Raw genomic sequence first — 25,851 nt, forward strand, 5'->3', positions numbered from 1 at the left:
CAGCAGACACAATGAATCATACTTAACGCACAGGGGCCGCCGTTACTGGCACAAAAACAGAAAACCCGGCACCCGCTAAACTACACAGAGGGCTGATGCTGTCGCAAACACGCCGTGACACAAATACACACTCAGTGATTTCGTGTATACACGCAGGGGTTGACACTGACGCACATACGTAAAGAGACACCCATACATCCACAGACGTGAATGCCGACCCTACTAACACCTAGCAACACAACACAACATGCAGCCAGGCTGAAACTGACTTGAAATACACACACCAAGCAACAAACTTAAATCGAAGTGGTGGACAGATAGACACTAGGACATGAGTAAGGTTCGTGTTGACTGGCTTGCAAACAAACACAGCCAATCCTTCAAACCCAGCTGGACACTCAGGTTGCTTCAGACACACTTAGCGAGACACAGACTATACAAAAACACATGCTTTCATAGACACACGGGACTGACGCAGACGCACGAGCTGACACGTGCACGTAGGTGGCTCAGACACACATATACCCCAAGTTAATCTACCCGGAGAAAAGCAGGGCTGAAGCTGACACGCGGAGAGATAGGACAGAAGTAGAAGGGTGTTGTTGCTGCCTACTGCGAATGTTTCTCTCCCTCTCACACGTGTACGCGTGTGCACACACACACAACTGTAGGAGTCCATGTGACAAGCCATGCCAACACACTCACCTTGTGACATATACAGGGAAACCAGAGACATCCTGTGGACATGGACAGCCACGGTCCATGGAAACAGCGAAGAGACACCCAAGTTGTCCCCTGATACATCCTGAGTCCACGAGGAAACAGATGCCCACACCAAGGCACACTTACACCCATAGACGCACACCTGGTGGTGATGCAGTCACATCTCTACAGGTAAGTATGCAAACTAGCGACAAAACACACTGCCTCCTCTGGCTCTGCCATCTCTCCTTGCACTCACATACACACTCCACCTGCACTCAGTGAGTCACAGCCGTGAACACACAAACACAGACACCAGGCTGACACTCGTACACTTACACACACACACACACACACACACACACACACATTGACAGCTCCTGAGAGACTTACAAAGACCTACTTAGGAAGACCCAAACATACAGTGAGGCAGACACCCCAGCTGAGAGAAGCGTGCCTAGTGACGTGCATGTGCGTGCACACACACACACACACACACACACTCACACTCTAAAACATCCATAGAAGCTGGCCCTCCTTGGGGCGCCTGGGTGGCTCAGTTGGTTAAGAGTCCGACTTCGGCTCAGGTCATGATCTCACAGTTCCTGAGAGCCGGCTTCAGATCCTCTGTACACCCCCGGCCCCTTCCCCCTCAAAAATAAATAAATAAAGTATTTTAAAAAAAGCTGGCCCTCCCTAAAGCACACCCTCATACAAAGAGGCTGATGCTGATAGATGCACGGAGGCACAGATCCAGAGGGACGTGGACACACACACACACCCAGACCTCACACACACACTGAGACGCACACCCAGACACCCTCCCCTACAGCTCTACCACACAGCGATACACACACGGATACACACACAGATCCTCTCAAGCCTGCGGGGGGGCGGGGTACCCACTTCTCCTTCCTGGGATGGAGTGGGGGACCTATCTCCCTCCCTCCCCATCTCCGGGGTCCTGCTAGGCTGACTCAGGCCCCAGAGCCATGGGCCTGAGTCACCCTTCTAGGGGCTGGCATGCTCACCACCTCTTCCTTGTACACTCAGGGCCCCCGGAATGTCGAGAATGTGGACACCTCCCTCTACCTCCGAAGACCCTCCAGAGTCTCCTCTCCCCCAACCCAGAGGATGCAGGCACCAGGTGGGGGGTGCCGGAAGCTGATGCCCTCCAGGGTCCAGCCGCCTCCCTCTGACTGATCCTCACCCCTCTGTGTTCCTCTCTCTCTCCTTCCTTAGTGAGGGGGAAATCTCTGTGTCCAGGGGCCCTAGCTCTGCCTCTGACCACTCTGTGATCCCAAGCTAGGTCCTGCCCCATCCCTGTGGTCCAGAACCACCACCATCTGAGGCTGGGAGAGTTTCTACTGTCGCTCAGACCTCCCTGTCCAGTCTCTCTATCTTGGGTTACCTCTGTGGTCTGTCCCTTCCTGTGTCTCTTGTTCCCTTTCTCTCTCTGTAACTGTTCTTCTCTATCTTCCACTTTCTCCTCCTCTCTCTGCTTTTGGCCCTGTCCCCCCCCCACCCCCACCCCCGTGAAGTTCTTCAGCTACTGAGGTGAGCAGGGTGAGGGAGGCAGAGGAGAGGAGGGCATGGTCGATTCCGCTGCCCTGCTTGTGGTCAAGCGCTGACAAAGGGGCATCGGGCCCCCACACACATTTGGGCCACGGAACAGCTCAGAGGAAACCCAGGACAAAGAATTCTATTCAGACAGGCTGGGGTGACTGGAGACAGAAGGACAGGGAGACAGACACACACACACGGAGAAGCAGAAAAAGACAGAGAAACAGAGCTGGAGGGCAGAGAGACAGAAAGGGGCAGAGACAGAAAGGGGCAGAGACCGAAAGGGACAGAGAGAGCACACAGAGAGAAACATGGGGATATAGAAGGACAGAGATGCAGAGGCAGAGAGTGAGAGAGAGAGACAGAGCCAGACAGTGAAGGACAGAGGGACAGGCAGACACACATGAAGAGGCATGAAGAGCTCCCTGGCTCCCCACTTCCGTCCTGCCTGGCCCTCTGTGCTGAGCTGGCCACGTCCCCACATTTACCTGGAACGCGCAGTGTGTTCTGGGGGCCGCGGCCCATGGCTGGAGTCAGGGGGACAGCATCCTGGAGCCAGAGTAGGTCAACAGGCTCTGGGGGCCCCTGGGCCCAGCAGCTCAGGTTGAAGTGGGTATTGGCAGCCACGGTCCTGTCCTCAGGCTCCTCCAGGAAGTAAGGCAGGCCTGGGGGTGGTGGTGGATGCTGAGGTCCCTCTGAGCCCCCCAGGTGTCTAACTCACCACTAGGAATGTGACTCCCCCACCAGTGTCTGACCCCCAGGACACCTGAGTCCCTTCTGTCTCTTTTCCAAAATGTCTGGCTTCTCTTCCCATTTTACCAACGAGGAAAGCGAGGCCCCCTGGGGTGGAGGAGAGGGTTCAGTTGCACCTCTGGTCCCTTAGATGATTCCCAGAGTGTCCTACCCCAACCATGTCCGACCCCAGGACATGCCACAACCAAGATGTCTTCTACCCCAAGACGTATAATCTCACCCAGGCCCGCCCCCCGCAACTTAGAGACTTCCCAGCTTCCTGACCCCTAATAATCTCTGACATTCCTAGGCTGCGTGTGCCCCGGGAACACCCTGAATTCCCCAGCACCCTCTGATCACTCAGGTTTCCTACCCTCCCATGACCTCTGAGCTCACCCTCCAGCCCAACGTAGCCAGGCTGGGACAGCAAGGTCTTTCCTCCGAGGATCACGGCACACTGGTACCACCCCGTGTCTGAGAGCTGCAGGGACGAGATTCTAGCAGGGCAAGAGGAGACACAGAAAGGTCCCGGGTCAGAGCTGGACACTAGGAGGGGGTCACCAGAATCGAAAGAGATTGAGAAGAGGGGGTCTGGACTGGAAACTCCTCAGGGCTAAGAAGTGGGTACTATTATTAACTCATTTTACAGAAGAGGAAAGTGAAACCCAAGGTTACATCACATGCTCAAAGCCACATAGCTAGCGAGTGGCCACACTGGGGGTGCAGCTCAGGTGGGTTCCTGCCCCTAGCTTCTCACCCACCGTGCGAGGGAGAGCCTGGGGCAGGCTGGTGGAGGGGGACAGGGATCGGGAGGCAGGCGGTTGGTCTTGTGGGAGGCGGGGTGCGCGGTGGGGGGGGACACGTCGGGCACCTGAGTTGGCTGACCACTTTCCAGTCATCTGCCCAGTCTTCGCCCAGGGGCACCTGTGTCTGGGTGTTGTCTGCCAGCTCCAGCACCTGTCCGTCCCGAAGCCAGGTCACTTCGGGGGGCTCCCCCTGAACTTTGAGCTCACACCGAAGGGTCCCCACGAGGCCCCGGGCACCGGTGATGTTCCTGGGACCCTCCACGAAGGGGTCTGCCTCAGCCTGGGCGCCTGCAGGGAGACGGAACCCCTACTTTCCTCCCAGCTTGCCAGGCCCTTAGGCCCACATAGTTGTAAAGTGACCTCAGCAGGGGGGTGGAGGGTGGAGGGTGGAGGCTTTGGGGGAGGATGGGAGCCTTCCCAGGAGACTGGGGTCCGGCCTCCAACCTTCCTACAGGGGCCCCCATCCTCGTCTGCTGGGAAGTAGGCCGGGGACCTGGGAGCCTCCCACGCCCTAGACTGCTAGACAGGGCCAGCCCCTGCCCCCGCTGCCCTCCCTTAGGGTCCCTAGGGAGGGAAGGATTGGGTTGGTGGATGGTGGGGAAGAAAAAGAGGTGAGGAGGGAGAGGAGAGCGAGAGAAACAGGGAAGGAGAGACAGAGAAACCAGGCAAAGTCAGGCATGAGGAGTCAGAGACAGCAGGGTACGGAGACTGGAGAGACAACAGAAAGGAAGAGATGAGGAAAGATGGGGGAGAGACACAGAGGGAAACAGACAGACAGAAACAGAGAGAGAGACATTATAGAGACACTTTGAAAATAGGGAGAGATAAAGACAGAGCCCAGGACCGAGATGGTGGAGCTGGAGCCAGAGCCAGAGACCCCTGCCCTAGAGATGGAGTGGACAGTGACGGGGTAAGGACAAGCAGGGAGAGGGGGATGACAGTGACGAGGGCTTCCCCCCGCCCCCCCAGAGCCCCGGAGCCCTCCTCATCCCACTGCTTGACTTAGTACTCCTTTCTGGAAGATTTCTTCCCGGGCAGCCCCCTGCTGACGCCCTCTTCCCCAAGGCCCCCAAGTTAAGTCCGGCTCCACTCCTGTCCCTGGTTTCCGTCTGTCTGTCTCCTTCTGTGTCCATCTCTTTCCGTCTCTGACCCTCCCAGTTTCTCTTTCTTATCCTGTTCCTCTCTGAGCCCTTTTCTCTCCCCCCTGCCTTTCTCCATGAGTCTCTGTGTCTCCCTGTCTCCCTCTCTGTTCTCCCAAAGACACTGCTCCAGCCAGCCCAGACCCCCNCAGCAGCACAGCGCCCAGCACCAGGCCAGCAGGACCCTGCCCATCCTCGGGGCACCACGCGAACGATGCCAAACTTTCCTCAGAAGTTTTGGGCCACCCCGTGGGGGAGGGGGCAGGGCCGGGCTGTCCCCAGCCCTCCCCCCAGCTCCGGGCTCCCTGGATTTGGCAATGCCTGCCTGCCACGGCGGGCCCCTGGCCGGCTCTGCTCAGCCACCGCCTGCCTTCCCCGCTCCCCTGCCTCCTACTCTCCCTCCCAGACTTCNCTGCCTCCGCCCACAGGACGGAGCCCGGGGGCCACCTGGGCTTGGAGGGGTTAACTCGAGGAGGAGCGGACCAGCCTTGTCTTAAAGGGGCCCCAGGGGGAGGCTGAGGAGGGGGAAGGGGCCCTGATGGACGGACCCCTAATCCCGGGCCAGCGAGGCGGAGAGGCTGAGCTCGCTCTCCTGGCTCTGGGCGATGTCCCTCTGGACTCTCTCAGTGTCTGGTAAACATTCCTCCAGAACTCCACTCCCCTCTCAGCCTCTGCCACTCCCCCCTGCCCTGCCTCCACCCACCACCCCCCTGCCCAGCCCCAGCCAGACACTCCCCCTCACACTTGCCGCCTCTGACGAGGACACACTCGCTCAGATGTCATCCACACGCAGAGGCTGGGACAGCAGGGGACAAGCAGCGGCACGCTACTGGCCCACGGACCCACTCAGACAAGCCGGGTCAGGAACTCCCTTCCTGCAGAAACTCAGAAACCGGGCCGGAGGACGCGGCGCAGTGGACATCCCCTGCGTAGACTCGGGCACACAAAAGACCCACGTGAGCACAGAACCAGGACACCAGTGTGTGGACACTCACAGGGATGCCCGGAGATGCGGGTTGGAATCCCAGCTCTACCTTTAACTGTGCCAGTGACTCTCCCAGCCCCCCCCCCTGCCTCTGTTTATCTATCTATAAAATGGGACTAAGAATGGAACCCATTTAGTAGGCTAGAGGGAGGGTACGTTAGGTCAGTGCCTGGACGCAGTTCTTCCCACGTGGTGACACAGCTGACAAGGTGCCCTTGAGTTTCTGTGTCTCATCTGCTGGTCTCTCACCTTGCTGTCTCCCTCTGGTGGGATTTGTACATCCTGGTCCTTCCAGAAAGATCTGGCACCTGTGCGCTGGTTCAGCTGCTTGTCCTTTTCCTGGTGTCNGGTAGGCTCCTCCCCACCCCCATGGTCCAGCCCCGACCTTCCCCCACAGGGCTGTGCCCTGGTCTCTTCCTGGCCTTCTTGCCTCCTCGCTGCCAAAGAGCTGTTTCTGCACCTCAGCTCTGACCCTCTCCCTCTCCCGCTTAACCGTGAGTCCCCACTCAGCCCCTCAGCCTGGCACTTAGGGCTTTTCACCTGCGGCTTCCCTGAGCTGTCTCCTGTGTCAGCATCCGTCCGCCACCCAAGCCAGACCCTCAGGGTCCTCTTAGACACCACCCCCCAACCCTGCGGTAAGTGCTCAAGTCCCACGCAGGGTGGAGGACCCAGCTTCATAAACCTGTCTCCCTGCCCTCCGTTGCCCCGGACCTTCCAAGATGAAATTGCAAACTGCTGACCGCACGTCCCTTCCTGTCTACCTAGCCTCCCGTTCCTGTCTCCAGGCTTCTCTCCCTGCTCTGTGGGCTTGTCCTCACCACCTGCACACCCACCAGCCCCATGTCGACTGTCCCCCCTCAATTATGGCTCTGCCGGCCCTTTCCAGTCCACGCCAGGTCCTCTGTCATCCACTGTCAACACTTCTGTCCTTTTTTTTGGCAATACCACATGGGCCGCCATGATATATTTATTGGCGCGTATACATCATGTGTTTTATGTCTGTCTCCTCCTGCTGCTTTGCAGGCTTTGAAAGGATGGGGACTGGGTATATCTCGGTCACCACTGCATCCCCACCACCCTATAAAAGGCCTGCCATTAGGGGGCCAATTAATTATTGTGGCTTTGTGGGGGGTTTTGGGGGGTGGGTACAAATTTTGTGCAAAGGTCTGCCCACTTGTTTAAATATACTGGGAGAGGGGCGCCTGGGAGGCTTAGCTGGTTAAGTGTCCAACTTCGGCTCAGGTCATGATCTCATGGTTCCTGGGTTTGAGCCCCACATCGGGCTCTGTGCTGACAGCTCAGAGCCTGGAGCCTGCTTCGGATTGTGTGTCTCCCTCTCCCTCTGCCCCTGCCCTGCTTATGTTCTGTCTCAAAAATAAGTAAACATTAAAAAAAAATACGCAGGGGGACCCTGCACACCTACAGTTCTGTGTACCTGGGCGGCAGTGGGCAGACAGAGAGGGAATCTGAAGCAGGCTCCAAGCTGTCAGCACAGAGACAGGGCTCAAATTCACCAAGCACAAGATCGTGAGCTGAGCCAAAGTCAGATGCTTAACCAACTGAGCCCCCCAGGCCCCCCATAGTGTTTATTTTTGAGACAGACAGAGCATGATCAGAGGAGGGCCAGAGAGAGGGAGACTCAGAATCCAAAGCGAGCCCCAAGCTCTGAGCTGTCAGCACAGAGCACAACGCAAGTCTCGAACCCACGAACCATGAGATCATGACCTGAGTCGCACGCTCAACCACCTGAGCCACCCAGGCACCCAAGAGTGCCATTTTATTTTATTTACTTATTTATTATTTTTAAAATTTCTTATTTATTTCTGAGAGAGAGAGAGAGAGACAGCATGAGCAGGGGAGGGTCAGAGAGAGAGGGAGACACAGAATCTGAAGCAAGCTCCAGGCTCTGAGCTGGCTGTCAGCACAGAGTCTGACGCGGGGCTTGAACCCACAAACCGTGAGATCATGACCTGAGCCGAAGTCGGGTGCTTAACTGACCGAGCCACCCAGGTGCCCCAAGAGTGCCATTTTAAACAGGGTGGTCAGGGAGCGCCTGGGTGGTTCAGGCGGTTGAGCATGCAAGTCAGGTCATGATCTCATGGTTCGTGGGTTCGAGCCTCACTTCGGGCTCTACGCTGACAGCGTGAAGACTGCTTGGAATTCTCTCTCTTTCTCCCTCTCCTGCCCCTCCCACACTTGTGTGCACGTGCTCTCTCTCTCAAAATAAACTTAAAAAAACCACAGGCTGGTCAGAGGAGGCCCCTCTGAGGATATGATAGAGATCTAAAGTTAATTAGCAAGTGAGTCCTGCAAGACAGGGCATTGGAGGCAGAGCGAACAGCCAGGACAAAGGCCTGGAGGCAAGCATGTGAAGAACTTCAAGGCGGAGAGCCGCGTGTCTGGAATGGATGATAAGGTCAGGGAGGGCCTTGGCCCAGTGAAGAGGGCATATGATAGCATTTTCAGGGGCACAACACACTGATTCAATATTTGTGTCTATTTACAAATGATACCTCAGTAAGTCTAATCAACATCTGTCATCACAGATACAAAAGTTTTTATCTTGTGATGAGAGCTACTTTTTTTTTTAAGATTTATATTTTCAAGTAATTTCAACACCAACGCGGGGCTCAAACTTACAACCCCAAGATCAAGAGTTGCATGCTTTCCTGATTGAGCCAGTCGGGTGTCCCTTATTATTATTGGTTTTTTTTTTCACTTTCTATGTTTATTTTTTTGTGGGGGGAAGGGCAGAAAGAGAGGGAGACACAGGATCCAAAGCAGGCTCCAGGCTCTTAGCTGTCAGCAGAGCCTGACACAGGGCTCAAACCCACGAACCGTGAGATCATGACCTGAGCCAAAGTCAGATGCTTAACCGACTGAGCCACCTGGGCGCCCCTCTTTTCACATGTTCTTTATCCGTTCATCTGCTGATGGTCAGTAAGATTGTTTCTGTTTTGAGTACTGTGAATAATGCTTCCATGAACACGGGAGTGCAGATATATCTTGGAGATACTGGGGCGCCTGGGTGGCTCAGTCAGTTAAGTGTCCGACTTTAGCTCAGGTCTTGGTCTCACGGATTGTGAGTTCGAGCCCCGCGTCAGGCTCTGTGCTGATAGCCTGGAGCTGCTTCAGATTCTGTTTCTCCCTCTCTCTGCCCCTCCCCTGCTCACGTTCTGTCTCTCTCTCTTTCAGAAATAAATAAACATTTAAAAAAATCTTGGAGATACTGATTTTGTTTGCTTTGGATATATACCCAGAAGTAGGATTGCAGGGTCATATGGTATTTCTATTTTTAATTTTTTGAGAAACTTCCATAGCGTTTATCATTATAGCGATCCCAATTTGTATTCCCACCGACAGCACAGAAGAGTTCTCTGCTCGGGGAGACTTGAGCAGGGAGAGACCTGGTTTGATCTTTTTTTATTTTTTAAAATTTTTTTGAATGTTTATTTTTGAGAGAGAAAGAGAACACAAGCAGGGAAGGGGACAGAAGATCTAAAGTGGGCTCTGCGCTGACAGCAGCCAGCCCTATGAGGGGCTTGAACTCCCAAGCTGTGAGATCATGACCTGAGCCAAACTCAGAGGGTCAGCCGACTGAGGCACCCAGGCGCCCCTTGTTTGATCTCTGTGCCCCTTGGAATTCTGTCTCCTCGCTCTGCCCCTCCCCCCACATGCTTGCTATCTCTCTAAAAAATAAACTTAAAAAAAAAAAAAAGATCCCTCTAAGACCGGTAAGTGAAAGGTTGATGGGAAACTTCCTAGCGGAGAGATGGGGACCTGGTCGCAGTACGTGCAGCCGTGGGTTACTGCGACATGACGTACCAGGAAGGGACCAAGCACCTCTAATGGGGAGCCCTTGTCAGAATGAGCCCAAATGTGGTCGAATTCCCATTTTACAGGGAATTCCTGAAACGGAATGACATCTCGGTGGCACCACAAATTCAGGATGTGAAAACTTGCACACAGCAAGTGACCTAAGTCTCTTTTTCTTTAAAAAGCAAGCAGCTGTACACAAGTTGATGAACGGCTACAGATCTCAGAGACTGGAGAGGTTCAAATGGGATCCTTGTCTGAACAAACCAAACTGCAAAGGACCCTTAGGAATCCATCAGGGAAGGGTGAATATGGAGCCTGCAGAATTGGTAATTGTGAGAAGGGGTGAAACGGTTGTGGTTGCTGAGACTTTTTTTTTTTAAGTTCTTTTTATTCATGTTGAGAGAGAGGGAGAGAGAGAATCCCAAGCAGGCTCCACACTGTCTGTGCAGAGCCCAGCTTGGGGCTGGATCCCTAGAAACACGAGACTATGACCTGAGTCGAAAACAAAAGTAGGACCCTCAACTGGCTGAGCCACCTAGGCACCCCTGTTGGGACTTTGAAAAAGTAAAATTGAGGGGCGCCTGGGTGGCTCAGTCGGCAAAGTGTCCGACTTCAGCTCAGGTCATGATCTTGCTGTTTGTGAGTTCGAGCCCTGGGTTGGGCTCTGTGCTGACAGCTCGGAGCCTGAAGCCTGCTTCAGATTCTGTGTCTCCCTCTCTCTCTACCCCTCCCCAACTCGTGCTCTGTCTTTATCTCTCAAAAAAACCCCAAAACATTAAAAAAATAATAAAAAGTAAAACTGGAAGGGGGGAATTATTGCTTAATAGTAAAGAGTCCTTGGGGGCTAATAAAAACTTTTGAGTATAGTGGAGATGGTCACACCACTGAATATATTTAACGCCACTGACTTATACACTTATAAATGGTTAAAATGATAAATATTATATGTATTTTAACACACACACACACACAACTGAAGACCATACTACTTCTACATTTTCACTTTGGGGTCCAATAAAAAAATTTATTTTACAGTTTATTTTTGAGACAGATAGAGACAGTGTGAGTGGGGGAGGGACAGAGAAAGAGAGAGAGAGAGGGAGAGAGAATCCCAAGCAGGCTATATGCCGCCAGCACAGAGCCTGATGCGAAGCTCAGACTCACAGAACTGTGAGATCATGACCTGAGCCGAAACCAAGAATTGGATGCCTAATGGACTGAGGCATCCAGGTGCCCCTTTAAAAAAAAAATAAAAAAAAAGTTTATTTTTGATAGAGAGCGCACATGTGCTCTGTTTTCTCTCCAAATAAATAACTAAAAACATAGATTTGGCTTAAAAAAGAAATTTTTAAAAAATCTTAAACAATCATAGCAGAGTGATAGAAGAAAGAAAACCAGGGGCACCTGGGTGGCTCCGTGGATTAAGCGTCTGACTCTTGATTTCAGCTCAGGTCATGATCTCACGGGTCCATGAGTTCAAGCCCCGCATGGGGCGGACTCTGCGTTGACAATGTGGGGCCTGTTTGGGATTCCCTCCCTCCCTCTCTCTCTCTGCCCCTACCCTTCTCGTGCATGCTTTCTCTCTGTCTCTCTCTGTCTTTCTCTCTAACAATAAATAAGGTTTAAAAAAAAAAAAGAAATAAAACTAGCAGAAAGTTGATGGTTATCAAGGAGGCCGGGTGATGGGCATAGGGGTTCATTGCACTATTCCCTCAACTTTTGTGTGTGAAACTTCCCTTCCTTGCGACGGGAAGGGATGAGAAAAAGAGCCCGTGGAAGAGGCAGAACTGGGTCAGGAATCCAATTCCGGCAGCTTTCAGACTGGGAAGGTTCCAGGGCCCGGGTCTGGATCTTCACCTGTAGGCTCTCCCTGGCTGGGCCCCCCACCCCCCACCCCCCAGGCCNGCCCAGCCTCGAGGGAGGGGCGGGTCCCCCAGCCCCACCCCTTACTCACAATGACAGACACTGTCACAGGGACACCAGGCCCTGACATGGGCCAGACATCAACTTTTATTGCAAAACGGGGACCGTCAAGTCACAAGGACGTCAGAACTGGCGTCTTCCCTGACACTGGGAGTTGGCATCTGGCCCCGACTGGGCAGCCCCTTTCACCGGCTCCCTTTCACCACTGGGAGGTGGGGAGGGGAGGGGGGTCAGAGTGTAAGTGCGGGGGGACGGGCAGGGGAGGCTTTTAACATGGTTACATAAACAAGAGGGTGGGGGCGCTTCTCTGATCGGAGGGTCCTGTGTGTCCAAGTTTACTTGGGTCCCAGGCCCCTGTGCACAATTGCACACTGAGGGTATATTTATATTTGGGAGCATTCGAGGATCGAGGTGCTTGGAAAGGGGAATCCTTGAGGGCCGAGGGCCTGGAGGATGCCACAGCAGTGACCCCTAGGAATGGTGTGTCTCCGTGGCAAGATACGTGGAAATGGGCTGGTGTCATGTGTGGGCTGGCTGTATGGTTCAGTGGTCAGGGGCACGCGGACGGCAGTGGTCATATGGCTGGATTGTAGCGTGGCTGCAAGAGAGAGGGCATGCTGGGGCTGAAGACAGGGCCGGTCTCTCTGTGTGGGGACACGGCCCAGGAAGGGGCATGTTCCCCTCTGCACCAGGCTCCCAGAACTGGTAGCACTGGTAAGTTGGGCGGGCGAAGAGGGCTCGTGGGCCCTGAACGCAGCGGCTGTCTCTGTGGCCTGTGAAGATAGGAGCCAAGCTCCCACACGTGGGCTGTGCATCAAGGCGAGCTGTGTTGTGTACGACGTGGTGTGTTACCTGGGCACGTGGTCGTGATTCCAGACGACCTAAATCTGGGACCACAGAGAATCTGCATGGCTGAATGCCTCGTGGCCCTTTACGTGGCTGCCTAAAGCATGCGGTTGCATGTCTCAGCAGCTGCGTGGGCTGAGTGAGCGTGCGGCCGACTCTAGAAAACAGCTCCTGGTGTGTAGATGTGGCTGCATGGGGTGTGGACCTGTGGCTCTGGAGACACACGTTCATGCCCACCCCCACGAGGAGGCCACCACCGCCCACGGCTCCCTCCGTCAGCCGAGCCCCCCAGGGTGGGTGGAGGTCAGTGGGGCCGGACTTGTAGCTCGAAGGCCGGGGGGATGTTGAAAAGGCCGCTGACGGCTGGCTGCAGGCTCGGGGCCCCCGGCGGGCACGGGCTCCCCAGGGAGAAGGCCTGCAGGATGGCCGTGAGGAGGAGGAAGAGTTCTGCCCGAGCCAGGCCCTCTCCGAGGCAGACGCGCTTCCCTGCAGGGGACAGGGAGACGGAGCTGGGCCAGGCCCCCTCACCCCCTCACGTGCAGACGTGGGGAGGACCGCCAGGGGAGCAGGGGACAGGCCCGGCAAGTACCTAAGGAGAAGGGCAAGAATGCCTCCTGCTTCTGGAACCGTCCGTCCGCATCTAGGAATCGGTCCGGATTGAATTCCTCTGGCTTCTCGAAGACCTCAGGATCATGCAGGACAGAACCGAGGAGCGGGAAGACCTCGGTGCCCTGGGCAGGGGTGAATAAGAATAAAATTACAACTATCCCTCCACACCCAGGCGCGAGGGCAGAGCACAAGACGCCAGTTCACAAAACACAATGGTGTCAACATGTTTCAAGGGCTTGTTACAGGTCAGGTACTTCATTAAGCATCTAACAAAATTATTTTTAATGTTTACTTATTTTTGAGAGAGAGACTCAGAGTGCAAGTGTGGGAAGGACAGAGAGAGAGGGAGACACAGAATCGGAAGCAGGCTCCAGGCTCTGAGCTGTTAGCACAGAGCCCGACATGGGGCTCGAACCCACTGACCGCGAGATCATGGCCTGAGTTGAAGTGGGACGCTTAACCGGCTGGGCCACCCCAGCACCCCCATTCAGCAGTTTTGATACATTCTCTCTTATGTAATAGGTATGTGTGTCTCGCTTGCTCTCATATCCACAAACATACACTTGAACCCATGAAATCTTTCGGCTAGGAAGTCATTTCTGACATGACTCCCACTTTCAAGGTGGGAAAACAGAGGCCCACAGAACTTAAGCAACTCGCCCAAGGTAGCATTTGGTGACAGCAGAGTCTGTTATTTTTAAAGTTTGTTTTTTAAATTTGAGGGTATATGTTGTGATTCATCTGGGGCTGTCCTAAGCCACCTGGTCGGACTCCAGCTCCTTCCCACAGTGCTCTTCCAGAGGTGAAACCGAGGCTGGGTAGGTGAAGGCAGTCTGTGAGGGCTCCCCAGCCCAGGCCCGCTCCCACTTCACCCCTGAGATCAGTTACAGTGTTCCCAACATTGTGCAGTAGAGGGGAGCTCCAAAAACACAGACAGGCTCATGCTATGGCTATTAAAATAAGAGAAGCAGGGGGCGCCTGGGTGGCTTAGTCGGTTAAGCGTCCGACTTTTGCTTGGGTCATGATCTCGCGGTTCGTGGGTTCGAGCCCTGCGCCGGGCTCTGTGCTGACTGCCAGCTCAGAGCCTGGAGCCTGTTTCAGAGTCTGTGACTCCCTCTCTTTCTGACCCTCCCCTGCTCATGCTGTCTCTCTCTCTCTCCTAGAAATAAATTTAAAAAAAAACACATTTAAAATAAAATAAGAGAAGCAGGTAAGCGCGGTTAAAGCATAGACCCTGGGTGTAAATCCTTCCTCTATCATTGGGGGCTGGGTGATCCCAGCTAGTCTTCTCATCTTTAACAGCCACAGCTCCCTCATCTGTGAAATGGGCACAATAATAGTTATAGGGTTGCTCTGAAGGCTGAAGACGAAGTAAGGTAGTATATTTGTGAAGTGTTTAGAACAACACCTGGAGACAGCACGTCCTCAATCACTGATGCCTATTGTTACATAACCATTATCAAGAGTTGCGACAGTCACTGCATTAGCAATGGGTGCTGCGGCCCCCGAACGGGGAACCCCTGGGGAATCCCCTGCTCCCTGTACTAAGAGCTGAGTTGGTGTTTTGCAAGCATTATCTTGCAGGTCCCTTAAGATCTCAAATTAATACTATTTTGTTCCTACTGTAGAAGAGGGGTGGAGGGGGGTTCAGAGGGTGAAGTGATTTGCCCAAGGTCCCAGACAGAAAACAGATCATAACTGCTGTGGGTTTGATTCGCAGAGGAGGGAGCAGCCCGCGGGCCGGCACCTGGGGTTCCCGGGCAGACATCGCCCCCTGGTGGTGGTGGCTCTGAGTTGCTCTGAGGGCAGGAGCGTGGCGGGGCGTGGGGAAGAAGGGAGGGAGGGGAGAGACTCTTTTGATTGTGGGAGGCTAGCACAGGGCTGAGTTCCCAAATTGCTCCCCTGTCTGTCACCTCTGGCATGTGATTGTCCCAACCACCCTGGATGGAGGCAGAATTAGGATATCTGTTGGACAGACAGGGAAACTGAGGCCCAGAGACAAAGTCAAAGGCGAGAGAAATGCACCCGGAAAGAAACAAAGAGGGAGAGAGAGGAGGAGAGAGGGACGTGGAGAAAGAGGGGAGGTCAGAGAGAGACCAAGAACCAGAAAAAGTCAGAGACACAGCAACAGACTCAGGCCCGAGGCAGAGAGGGCCACCGGGTGTGGCTGACGCAGGCCCACCTGGGGAAGGGTGTACCCTCGGAAGCAGGTGGTCCTGGTGAGGGCGTGGGGCACCCCCATGGGCACCAGAGCCAGCAGCCGCTGCGCCTCGTGCAAAACCGCGTCCGTGTAGGGGAGGTGGGCTCGGTCCCTCAGGCCTGGCGCCCGGCCGGCCCCCAGCTCCCGGGTCAGCTCCTCCCGAACACGCTCTGCACCCAGGAAGAGGAGGGCTGGAGGTCAGAGGTGGGGAGGGGCCCTGCGAGCCTACTCTGGGAAGCCCCATCTTCTCAAAGTGGCAGTGGTTGCCCCCACCTGTGTGCTGACCACAGCGTCTCTGCTCTCTCTCAATTCCCACAGCAATCCTGTGAGGTGGGTACCATTATCCATCCCCATTTCCTAGATGAGAAAACTGAGGCCCAGATTGCTAAAGTCACCGCAGTCTCTATTCCGCTGAGACCACCAGACCCTAAGCCCCATCTTCCAGGTCAGCCCACCCCAGCCCCATCTGATGCAGCCACCTGACCCCAGAATGCCGGGCTTTCCTGGAGTTCACACCCCCAGCTCTGCCTCTCAGCCAGGTACCCTTTGCTTCCTGCCTGTGCCCTAATGACCTCAGTTTTTGTTTTAAGTAATTTTACACCCAACATGGGGCTCGAACTCAAGACCCTGAGGTCAAGACCTGAGCTGAGATCAAGAGTTGGATGTTTAACCGACTAAGCCACCCAGGCGCCCCCTCCCTCCCCGTTTTTAAGTGAACTCTTTGCCCAACATGCTCCTTGAACTCAGGACTCCGACCAAGATCAAGGATCCCGTTTATTTATCTCAAGTCCTGACCCAGATGTCTTGGGCCTCCTGGATGCCTCTCCCCAGGTGGTCCCAGGTCCCTTACACTTGTCCCACATTGGCCTCAGCATCTCTCCTGAAACAGCTCCTCATTCCTTCTGTCCCCATCTCAGGGTGCCCCCAATGGTCCAGCAGTCCCCTGGGCCTCCTGGGTCATTCTCTACCTGCCCACCCAGCCCCTCTTCTCTCCCTGCAGCTTGGCCCAGGCCCCCATCCCATCCTCTTCCCTGGGCTCCTGGCATCTTCTTTCACCCGGAAGGATCTTTCTAAAATGCTAATTGGACCCTGCCCTCCCCCGCTCAGCATCCTTCCATGGCTCCCCATTGCTCAGGATCAGGAATACAGTACCACCAAGAGAACAAGGCCCTGAGAGGTCCCCTGACTCATCTGTCACTTCATTACGCTTCCCACTGCAACCTGCGGCAGCCCTTCCATCCGCCCCCCTCCACCAAGGCTGGTCAGACACCCCGATGCCGGTTCATTCTGGCCTCCAGCCGGCCGTGTGTTCTCCTGAACATTCTTCCTCTTGAGCCCTCACTTCCGTTCCCTGGGCCCGCTGGCGCAAAGGGCTCCTACCTTGGACCTGAGGGTATTTCAACAGAAGCAAGAGGGTGTAGCGGACCGTGGTGCTGACCGTGACCGTCCCGGTGAACAGCAGATAAATGACTGTCATCAGCAAGTTCTTGTCAGTCCATTCTGTGTTCGGGTTTTGCTCCTCCTGGAAGAAACCAGGCAGAGGGGCTCGGAGAACTCAGGCTGCGGGGAGTAGAGGCCCAGCGCAGCCATGCCTGGGGCTGCAACACAGCAAAAGCTTTGTCGGGTGGGGGGTGGGGGGTTGTATAAATGTTTGGGCAAGTTGGGAAGTGGACTCTTGATATGGGTTCTCTTTGGTTGAAATGTTTTTGAAAATGAAAGAGCATGGCCACTCTAAAAAACAAACAAACAGAAAACGGCGCGTGGCAGGGATGTGGAGAGACTGGAATGCTTTCACCCTCAGTGGGAATGGCGGCGGGTACAGCTGCTGTGGCGAATGGTATGAGGTTCCTTAAACAATTAAACTAGAAGGGTCGCCTGGGTGGCTCAGTTGATTGGGCGTCCAACTTCGGCTGAGGTCATGATCTCAAGGCTCGTAAGTCCGAGCTCCGAGTCAGACTCTGTGCTGACAGCTCGGAGCCTGGAGTCCGCTTCAGTTCTGTCTCTCCCTCTCTCTCTCTACCCTTCCCCCTCTTGTGCTCCACCCCCCAAATAAATAAACATTAGAAAAAATTCTTAATTAAAATAGAATTACTGGGGGGCGCCTGGGTGGCTTAGTCGGTTAAGCGTCCGACTTTCGCTTAGGTCATGATCTCGCGGTTCGTGGGTTCGAGCCCCGCGTCGGGCCCTGTGCTGACTGCCAGCTCAGAGCCTGGAGCCTGTTTCAGTCTGTGACTCCCTCTCTCTCTGACCCTCCCCTGCTCATGCTGTCTCTCTCTCTCTCTCTCTCTCCTAGAAATAAATAAAAAACATTAAAAAAAATTTAAAAAAATAGAATTACTGTATGACCTAGCAATTCCATTTCTGGGCAGGGAAGCCAACAAATGGAAAGCAAGACCTTGAAGAGATATTTGTTCATAGCAACGTTATTCACAAAAGTGTCCACTGATGGATGAATGGATAAGCCCACTGTGGTCTATCCACGCGGTGGAGTAAGGACTCAGCCTTAAAAAGGAAGGAAATACTGTCACAGGCTACGACATGGATTAACCTTGAGAACATCACGGGAAGTGAAATAAACCAGTCACGAAAGGACAAATACTGGAGGATTCTATGTATACGAGGTCCCTGGAGTAGGCAAACTCACAGAGACAGAACGTTGAAAGGTGGTTGTCAGGGGCTGGGAGGGGGTGGGGAGTCCTTTACCACGCAGACGGTTTCTGTTTGATATGATGAAGAAAGTTCTGGAGATCGTCTACACAACAATGTGGGTATAATTAACACTACTGAACTTGACACCTAAAAATGGGCAAGGTAGGGGGAGCCTGGCTGGCTCAGTGGGTGGCCCATGTGATTCTTTTTTTTTTTTTAATGTTTTTTTTATTTTTAGGAAAGAGAGAGAGGGGAGGGTCGGAGAGAGAGGGAGTCACAGACCGAAACAGGCTCCAGGCTCTGAGCTGGCAGTCAGCACAGAGCCCGACGCGGGGCTCGAACCCACGAACCGTCAGATCATGACCTAAGCGAAAGTCGGACGCTTAACCGACTGACTAAGCCACCCAGGCGCCCCATGGCCCATGTGATTCTTGATTGAGAGGTTATAAGGTGGAGAGGTTGCTAAGTTAGAGCCCCACAGTAGACAGAGAGATTACTGAAAAATAAAATCTTTCTTTATGTCTGTTTGTTTTAAGAGAGTGAGCGAGTGGGGCAGAGGGAGAGAGAGAGAATCCCAAACAAGCTCCATGCTATCATCTCAGGGCCCGATGTGAGTGATCTCACGACGGGGAGATCATGACCTGAGCCGAAATCAAGAGTCAGACGTTTAACTGACTGAGCCACCCAGGTGTCCCCCACAAAATAAAGTCTTTACCAAAAGATGGTTAAGGTGGTGAATTTCATGTTATGGGTGCTTTACCACGATTCCAAAAATTTTGTTTAATTTAGAAAATGAAAGTAGAAGGAAATGGGGCTACGAGGTCAAGAAAAATGTTCTCTCTCTTCACGAACAGGGTGGCCGCATTTATTTCAAGGATGTGGCCCGGAAAGTCTTCCATAATTCCAGAGTCTGGACAATTCAAAAGTAGTTATTTCCATAGGCTTAGCCTTCACTGCAATCTCCTTATAATAATAAATTGTTCTTTTTTTTTTTTAATGTTTATTTATTTCTAGGAGACAGAGAGAGAGACAGCGTGAGCAGGGGAGGGTCAGAGAGAGAGGGAGTCACAGACTGAAACAGGCTCCAGGCTCTGAGCTGGCAGTCAGCACAGAGCCCGACGCGGGGCCCGAACCCACGAACCGTGAGATCATGACCCAAGCGAAAGTCAGACGCCTAACCAACTAAGCCACCCAGGCGCCCCAATAATAAATTGTTCTTAATGAATGAAGGAAGTGGACTTTATTCCTGTAATTTGATATCACAAGGTCTCATAATTAGATGATTATACTGGACATGTCGTGGGGTGGGGTACAGTGACGTGGGGATTGCAGGTGGCAGGTCACTGAGCATGGGGCCTGCACAGGGGGCTAAGTTCAGAGCAAGAGGGAGAAAGGGAGAGGGAGAGAGAGAGGGAGGCCTGATCGATTCCAGCTATGCCAGGGTGGAGCTCAGCCTGGCCACCAGCCCCATTCAGGAGCGCCCCCCACCCCCGCCCGACCCTGACTCTCTCTGACCTTTGCCATCTTCAGCAGGAAGGCATCCACAACGTCGCCTGCGGGCCCTGAGGTGTCCAGGTTCCTTTTGTGCTGCTGCACCTGCTGGATGGCGAAGGTGGCCAGGATGTTCAACTGACCGAGGAGCTGTGTGGGGGGGCCCGGCAGGTGCTGCAGGAGCCGGGAGAACATCTCGTAGGTCTGCGGTGGTGGTGGGGGAAATGGGGGAGAGAAGGGCAGCTATTCCCATGGGGCCTGGCCCTGCACCAGCGTAGAGGGGTGTTCTTGGGGAAAGGTGGCTGGAGAGGAGTCCCACCCACTTACCTGGCCCCACGGGGAGCTGACCCCCAGCATGGCACCACCAGCTGCCCTGACCACGGTCTGGAACTCCTCGTCCTCATAGGGGAAGCGGAGGCCGAAGGTGAGGGAGCAGATGATGTTGGAGGTGGCTTGGGCCAGCAGCAGGGAGGGGTCAAACGGCCGTCCTGAGGGGGGAGGCAGGCAGGGAGACGGGCTGTGATGGACAGGGGGCCAGACTGAACCAGAAGGAGCCAGGCATCAAGAGAGACAGACAGGGGAAGGAAGACTGATGGAGGAACAGAAGGGGAAAGAGACAGACAGAGGGAGACAGGGAGAGACAGAGAAATAGACAGGGAAAGAGAGACCGGGAAAGACTGCAAAAGATGGGTAGGGAGAGAGGCAGAGAAAGGCAGACAGACTTACAGGAGAGAAAAACGGAAACGTCGAGAAAGAAAAGCAGCACCAAGAGTGAGTGGCAGTGAGGGGCGCTGAGATCCCTGGGGAGACAGGAAGACAGAGACGGAAGGTGCCCCACACTCGGGCACGCCGCCGGGGACCCCAGGCTCACCCCACCCTGCTGACCTTCTGTCCCCTGGAATGCCTCCACCAGACACCGGGCCTCGGCCTGGATCAGCTCCTCGCCTTCCGGCTTGCCCATGCCCAGGTCCCGCAGCGCCAGCATGGTGAATCTTTTCAGCTGTCTCCATCGCTCCCCATTGGAGAAGAAAACCCCTGCACCGAAGGCGGGACTCAAGGAGGGACTGACCCGTCACCCCATCTCCCAGGACTGCTCCCTTCCTCCCAGTGACATGCCCAGGGGGACTCTGCAGTCCCCTGTCCCGGGTCCACTATCAGCCTAGCCCAGGGGACTGGCAGAGGACTCCGGAAGTACTCAGTACGTGCCTAACCTTGGGTCAGAGGGTGACATTCTCCTGAGATGCTGATAACGGGGCTTATCCAGGCTCCTCGTGTTCTGTGATGAGCCAGGATGGGCAAGGACTGCTTCCTTCCGTCCATCTTTTGCTTCCTCTTTACACATCACCGCGCCCCTCCCCCCGCCCCCGGAGTCCTTTGATCTCTCCTTCCTCTACCTCCTTCCTTCCTGACATTTACAGGGTACCATGGGGTCCCCTGCCCCCACGTCATTTGGAAGCTGGAAACTGAACCGGGAAGGAGGAGCTGCTTTCCTCCTCCAACTAAGGGTCTGCATTGGACACAACCTTGCCTTCTCTGAGCTCAGCATCTCACCTGTGCAGTGCTGGCCCCTGGTGGCGTCCTGGGTGCCCCAAACTGGCCTCCGCAACTCCCTTCCTTCCCATCTCAGCCCACCATTCCCCTCCGGAGCCCTAGAAGCCTCTCCCAGCCACCCCCTCCCTTTCCCACGGCCTCCACCCCAGCCCAGCAGAGTCCCCTCCCTGGGCTCCCACACAGCAACCCAAGGATCTTTCTAGCTCTGACCATACTCTGTCCCTGCTTCCATCTACGGCTCCCAGAAAAACCCAAAGCCAAGCACTCTGGTGCGACTCAGGCCCCTCACGACCCACTCCTCCAGCTTTCTTACTCACCCTGCTGCAACTGAATTGGCCTTCCGTGGTATCAGGGTCCCTTCCTCCAGGCTGCGCCCCCCCCCCCCCCCTTTCCTCTGCCTGGATCACTCACTCTCCGTCCCCACTGAACTAACTCGCTTCCTCCTTCAGGTCTCATTGGAATGGTCTCCTCCTCCGAGAAGCCTTCCTTGATTCCTCTCAGTCTCCCTCCCTTCCCCGCACCACACCCAGGCCAGTACAGTTCCCCTGTGTCCTGCTGTCAGAGCTGAAGCAGGTTCCAGAATTCTGTTCCCTTCCTCCAGTCTCATGGCAAGCCCACCTCTCCTACGGTAAGACAGGATGCCACATCTGTCACGGACACCTCTGTGTCCCCAGTACCCACTCCAGGGCCAGGCATGCTGGAGATGGGTCAATTTAATGAATGAACGGATGCTTCTTCTGTCACCTCTGTGCTTTTTTACATTCTGGTGTCTGCTTGCAACACCCTTCTCAGGAGGCCGGTCTTTCAAGGCTCCCTGGACCTCTCCCACCAAACAGGCTGGGTCAGGTGCCTCCTCTGGTTCTGACAGTCCCAGGGTTTCCCCTAACCAGTCCCTGGCCCCTCTGCCTCCCCCATTCTAGGCCTGACCTCTCTGGCCTGTCACTGCCTGGGTGTTTCTTCCCAGTGGCCAACAAGCTCTGTCCGGGTCACTGGTGTGTCCCGACAGCCCCCAACACCAGGCTCATACTTCCAGGCTTAGCAGAGAATCGTTTCTACAACGGTTAAGTGTTCCCAGTGCCTAGAAAGCTCTCTTGGTCCCTCCCAGCCCTGGGGGCTTGGGACATCACTACAATTTTGCCCAGGGCTCATTCAATCCTCAGCAGGGACCTCTGTAATAAACGCTACGATCACTCCATGTTACGGATAAGGAAATACAGGCCCAGGGACACTAAGTCACGCACGAGTCAGACCAGTTAAGCGGGGGCAGGCTCCGAGGGAAGGAGCCACAGCCAGCGGTCTCCAGCCCTGCTCATGACTCACCGTGGCCGTCGAAAGTCCCGTCCAGCGTCGCCAGCATCCCGCGCCCACTGAACTCCTCAGCCTGACCTTCCAGGGCCTCCTGGACAGCCTTGTGCCCAACGAGGACCACCACACGCCGCCAGGGACCCAGGTACACGGTGAACACTGGTCCATATTTCTTACTCAGCTGGGGGCAGGGAGGGAGGGAGAAGGGGCGGGTGCTGAGGGACAGGCTATTGCCTCTTTCAGTCTAGATGTCCCCATCACGGCCCCATCACTGGATGAGGCACCTGAGAGGAACCCCCTCCCCTCCAGGCGGAAATAGCCCCCTGGGGAGGCTCAGTGCTCTTTCTGCACCAGGCTCTCAGGTCCCCTCCCTAAAGAGTCCTCAACCCCTTACCTCCTACAGAGCCCCAGGTTCGGACCCAGGACCACCCTGCTTCCCAACTCAGACATATGGCAGCAAACATGGGCAGCAGAGACTGGCCTCTCTCGATTGCTCAGCTCTTCCCCTACCCCCAAACCAGCCGCCCTTTCCAATCACTGCTAATCCCTCAAATTTTGGAGCAGATACTGCTGGACACCTGCCAAACCTTTCCCCAAGACCCCCAGCCCCTCCCCATGTCCTGGAGTCCCCCAGACTCCTTTTGAATGGGGAACCTCTGGCCTCTTCCTCTCTCCTACAAAAGGTTGGAACTGTATCAGCCTTCTTTCCTGCCCTCCTTCCCTGCTGTCCTGGGGCTTCCAGGTCCCTCCTAGCTGAGCCCCGCACCCACAGAACTCCCACACCCCTAATCTCTGCAGACATACACCTGGAACTCTGAAGCCAGGCCTCCCCTTCCCGCCAGTGGCTGCTCCCCTTTTCTTCTGTCCCTCCCTAGCTACCTCGGCCCCTGGGACAGGCACCCCACCCCCTGGCATCCCCTCATCAGCTTCTCTGCTGCTAGAGGGCTCTCGCGCCTCTGGCTTTAATCCCCTGCTTCTAGCACCTTCCCAGGATTCTGTGGGCCCCTCTGCTCCAGTACCCCAGCCACTGGATCCTGATCCCCTGCTCTCATCCCTTCTAGGATTTTGGGGACAGAGGTCTCTGCTCCTCCGAGCCCTGGCCTCGCACCCCAGGGTCCTCTCGCCCAGCGCTCCCTTCCACCCCTTCTCAGCTCCGGAGCCCTGCCCCACCCCAGAACACCCATAACCCCTTCGCCCTTGCACCATTCGTCTGCTTCGTCTAGGATACCCAAGGGCCTCCCTTCCCTGGCACCCCGCTTTCTCTCCCTCCTGGGACCCCCGCCCGAGCCAGGACGCCGCCGCCGCAGCCCCTCACCCGCAGGAGCCCCAAGTACAGCGCCCCGGGCCGGAGCTGCAGCAGGTTCCCCAGCAGCGGCAGCGGCGTGGGCCCCGGGGGCAGGTGGCCCGGGGTCCGGGGCAGCGCCAGCGTCAGCACCCAGAACAGCAGCAGCACCAGCAGCAGCGCCCCGGTGCCGGCCACCTCCATCTCGGCGGCTCGGCTCCTTCTCCAGGTTCCCAGACACTCCGGGCGGCTGGGCCAGCTGGGGGCGGGAGCCGGGCTGCTCCCCNTCTCCCCGCCGCCAGATTTCTGTCTTCAGACCACTGCGGCCGCCGGGTGTGGAGACACGCTCTGGAACGAGTATCTACCAGGGCACCCAGGTTCTGGAGGGCGGGGACAGCGCCTTGGGCCCCAGGTAGGGCGTGGGCACGGTGGAGGAACCTGGAAGCCAGAGACTTCGGCTGCCTCCCGGAGGCCACACCCTGTGCCTGAAGACGTGACCCCGTGCCACCCTCCCCAGCTTCTACCTCCCTCCTCGCGGCTGTCGGGGTGTGAGTTCGCCTGTGCGTGCGCGCGTCTTTGAGCCAATTTCCTCCAGCATCTTCACGGTGAACTAGGAGGAGGACTTGACCTTTAACAACGAGGCGTCTGAGGTCCAGGGAGATAAATCGGCTGGCGCCCGGCCACACAGCTGAACAAGCGGCTGGGCTTTGAATTCCCGGCCCTTCTGACTCCATCATTCATTCACTTAGCATCGTACAATCGTTAGGAACATATTTGAAGCCAGAGTGCTTGAGTTCACAGCCTAGCTTCTATGTGCCTCTGTTAATTCTTGGAAAATGGGGATCGTTTTAAGGATTAAATAGGTTCATGTGTAAACAATTTCAAAGAGGTCCAGGTGCATATATAACAAGTACCAAATAAATGTTAGCTAATATACTTTCAACTGATTGTTATTGAGGTCCACCTATAAACAAGATTGTTCTAGACCCAGAGATGGAGCTATGAGTAAGAGAGAAGGGCCCTGCCCTCCCTGAGCTTATATTGCCATGCAAATGAAGTCGAAAATTGAGATAATTTCAGGTTGTTCAAGGTTTTTAAAAATATTTTTTATATTTTATTTATGTTTTTAAAGAACATGTTTAAAATGTTTTTATTTATTTCTAGGAGAGAGAGAGAGAGACAGCGTGAGCAGGGGAGGGTCAGAGAGAGAGGGAGTCACAGATTGAAACAGGCTCCAGGCTCTGAGCTGGCAGTCAGCACAGAGCCTGACGCGGGGCTCGAACCCACGAACAGCGAGATCATGACCTAAGCAAAAGTCGGACGCTTAACCGACTAAGCCACCCAGGCGCCCCATATTTTATTTATGTTTGAAAGAGAGAGAGAGACAGAGGACAAATGTGGGAGGGGCTGAGAAAGAGGAAGACACAGAATCTGTAGCAGGTTCCAGGCTCTGAGCTGTCAGCACAGAGCCCGATGTGGGGCTCAAACTCACAAACAGCGAGATCAGGACCTGAGCTGAAGTCAGACACTCAACCAACTGAGCCACCCAGGCGCCCCTTGGTTGTTCAAGGGTTGGTCATGGGAATGAGCTCCTTGAGGAAGAGGGTTACAATGCCAAGTCCATGCTGTTTGGTTCAAAGCTGTATCCCCAGTGTCTAGAGCAGTGCCTGGCGTATAGGAGGTGCTCAATAAATATTTGTTGCATCAAAGGTTGCATGTGGGAGATGAGATCAGCAGGGAGGTACTCGGGGTCCTAGAAAACTTGTCTGCATTGTATTTGCCCTGCAAACAGAAGCAAGTGAAGGGTTTCTAGCCTCAGCAACATTAGTTTGCTTTGCACTGTCATTGAACATTTAATTATGAAAACTTTCAAGCGTACAGTAGACACTTGCGTATTCACCACCTAGCTTCCACCAAAAACATTTTACTGATCGGGTTTTGGAGTGATGAGGGACCGGAGCTGATGGCCAAGAAAGAATTCTTGAGACGTCTTTGGCACAAAAAAAGGTGCTTTTAGGGGCGCCTGGGTGGCTCAGTCGGTTAAGCATTCGACTTTCGTGCAGGTCATGATCTCACAGTATGTGAGTTTGAGCCCTACGTTGGGCACTGTGCTGACAGCTCAGAGCCTGGAGCCTGCTTTGGATCCTGTGTCTCCTTCTTTCTCTGCCCCTCCCCTGCTCACGCTGTGTCTCAAAAATAAATAAACATAAAAAAATTATTTTTAAAAAAAGGGAATTTTATTAAAGCAT

The 25,851-nt window shown here is 54.8% G+C and overlaps 2 protein-coding genes across 3 annotated transcripts in view; both read right to left on the reverse strand.

Moving 5' to 3' along the window:
- Nucleotides 1-2,880, reverse strand: part of AXL (AXL receptor tyrosine kinase) — a 27,041-nt gene extending 24,161 nt beyond the window's left edge. For both annotated transcript variants that reach the window (XM_077773862.1, XM_077773861.1), the window contains exon 1: nucleotides 2,754-2,880. In XM_077773862.1, the coding sequence (XP_077629988.1) occupies nucleotides 2,754-2,790 (37 nt within the window). In that variant the 5' untranslated portion in view covers nucleotides 2,791-2,880. The remainder of the gene's footprint in view (nucleotides 1-2,753) is intronic.
- An 8,867-nt stretch (nucleotides 2,881-11,747) lies between these two features.
- CYP2S1 (cytochrome P450 family 2 subfamily S member 1) lies at nucleotides 11,748-23,866 on the reverse strand. Its single transcript, XM_077773855.1, has 9 exons — nucleotides 23,636-23,866; nucleotides 22,336-22,501; nucleotides 20,350-20,499; nucleotides 19,792-19,952; nucleotides 19,489-19,668; nucleotides 16,705-16,846; nucleotides 15,307-15,494; nucleotides 13,105-13,246; nucleotides 11,748-13,001 (listed from the first exon to the last, which is right to left on the reverse strand). The coding sequence occupies exons 1-9, from the start codon at nucleotides 23,804-23,806 to the stop codon at nucleotides 12,820-12,822; spliced, it is 1,482 nt and encodes a 493-aa protein (XP_077629981.1). The 5' UTR covers nucleotides 23,807-23,866; the 3' UTR covers nucleotides 11,748-12,819.
- Between the last annotated feature and the right edge of the window lie 1,985 nt (nucleotides 23,867-25,851).

The sequence above is a fragment of the Crocuta crocuta genome, unplaced genomic scaffold, assembly GCF_008692635.1.
Source record: "Crocuta crocuta isolate KB4526 unplaced genomic scaffold, BGI_CrCroc_1.0 scaffold267, whole genome shotgun sequence".
NCBI classification, from domain to species: Eukaryota; Metazoa; Chordata; class Mammalia; order Carnivora; family Hyaenidae; genus Crocuta; species Crocuta crocuta.

Excerpts from the sequence above, each read along its gene's own strand:
- CYP2S1 (XM_077773855.1), bottom strand. The coding sequence starts at position 23,806 with ATGGAGGTGGCCGGCACCGGGGCGCTGCTGCTGGTGCTGCTGCTGTTC. Across the intron at positions 19,669-19,791 it reads TCAGCTCCCCGTGGGGCCAG|ACCTACGAGATGTTCTCCCG; the intron begins GTAAGTGGGTGG and ends CCACCACCGCAG. Across the intron at positions 15,495-16,704 it reads GAAATACCCTCAGGTCCAAG|AGCGTGTTCGGGAGGAGCTG; the intron begins GTAGGAGCCCTT and ends TCCTGGGTGCAG.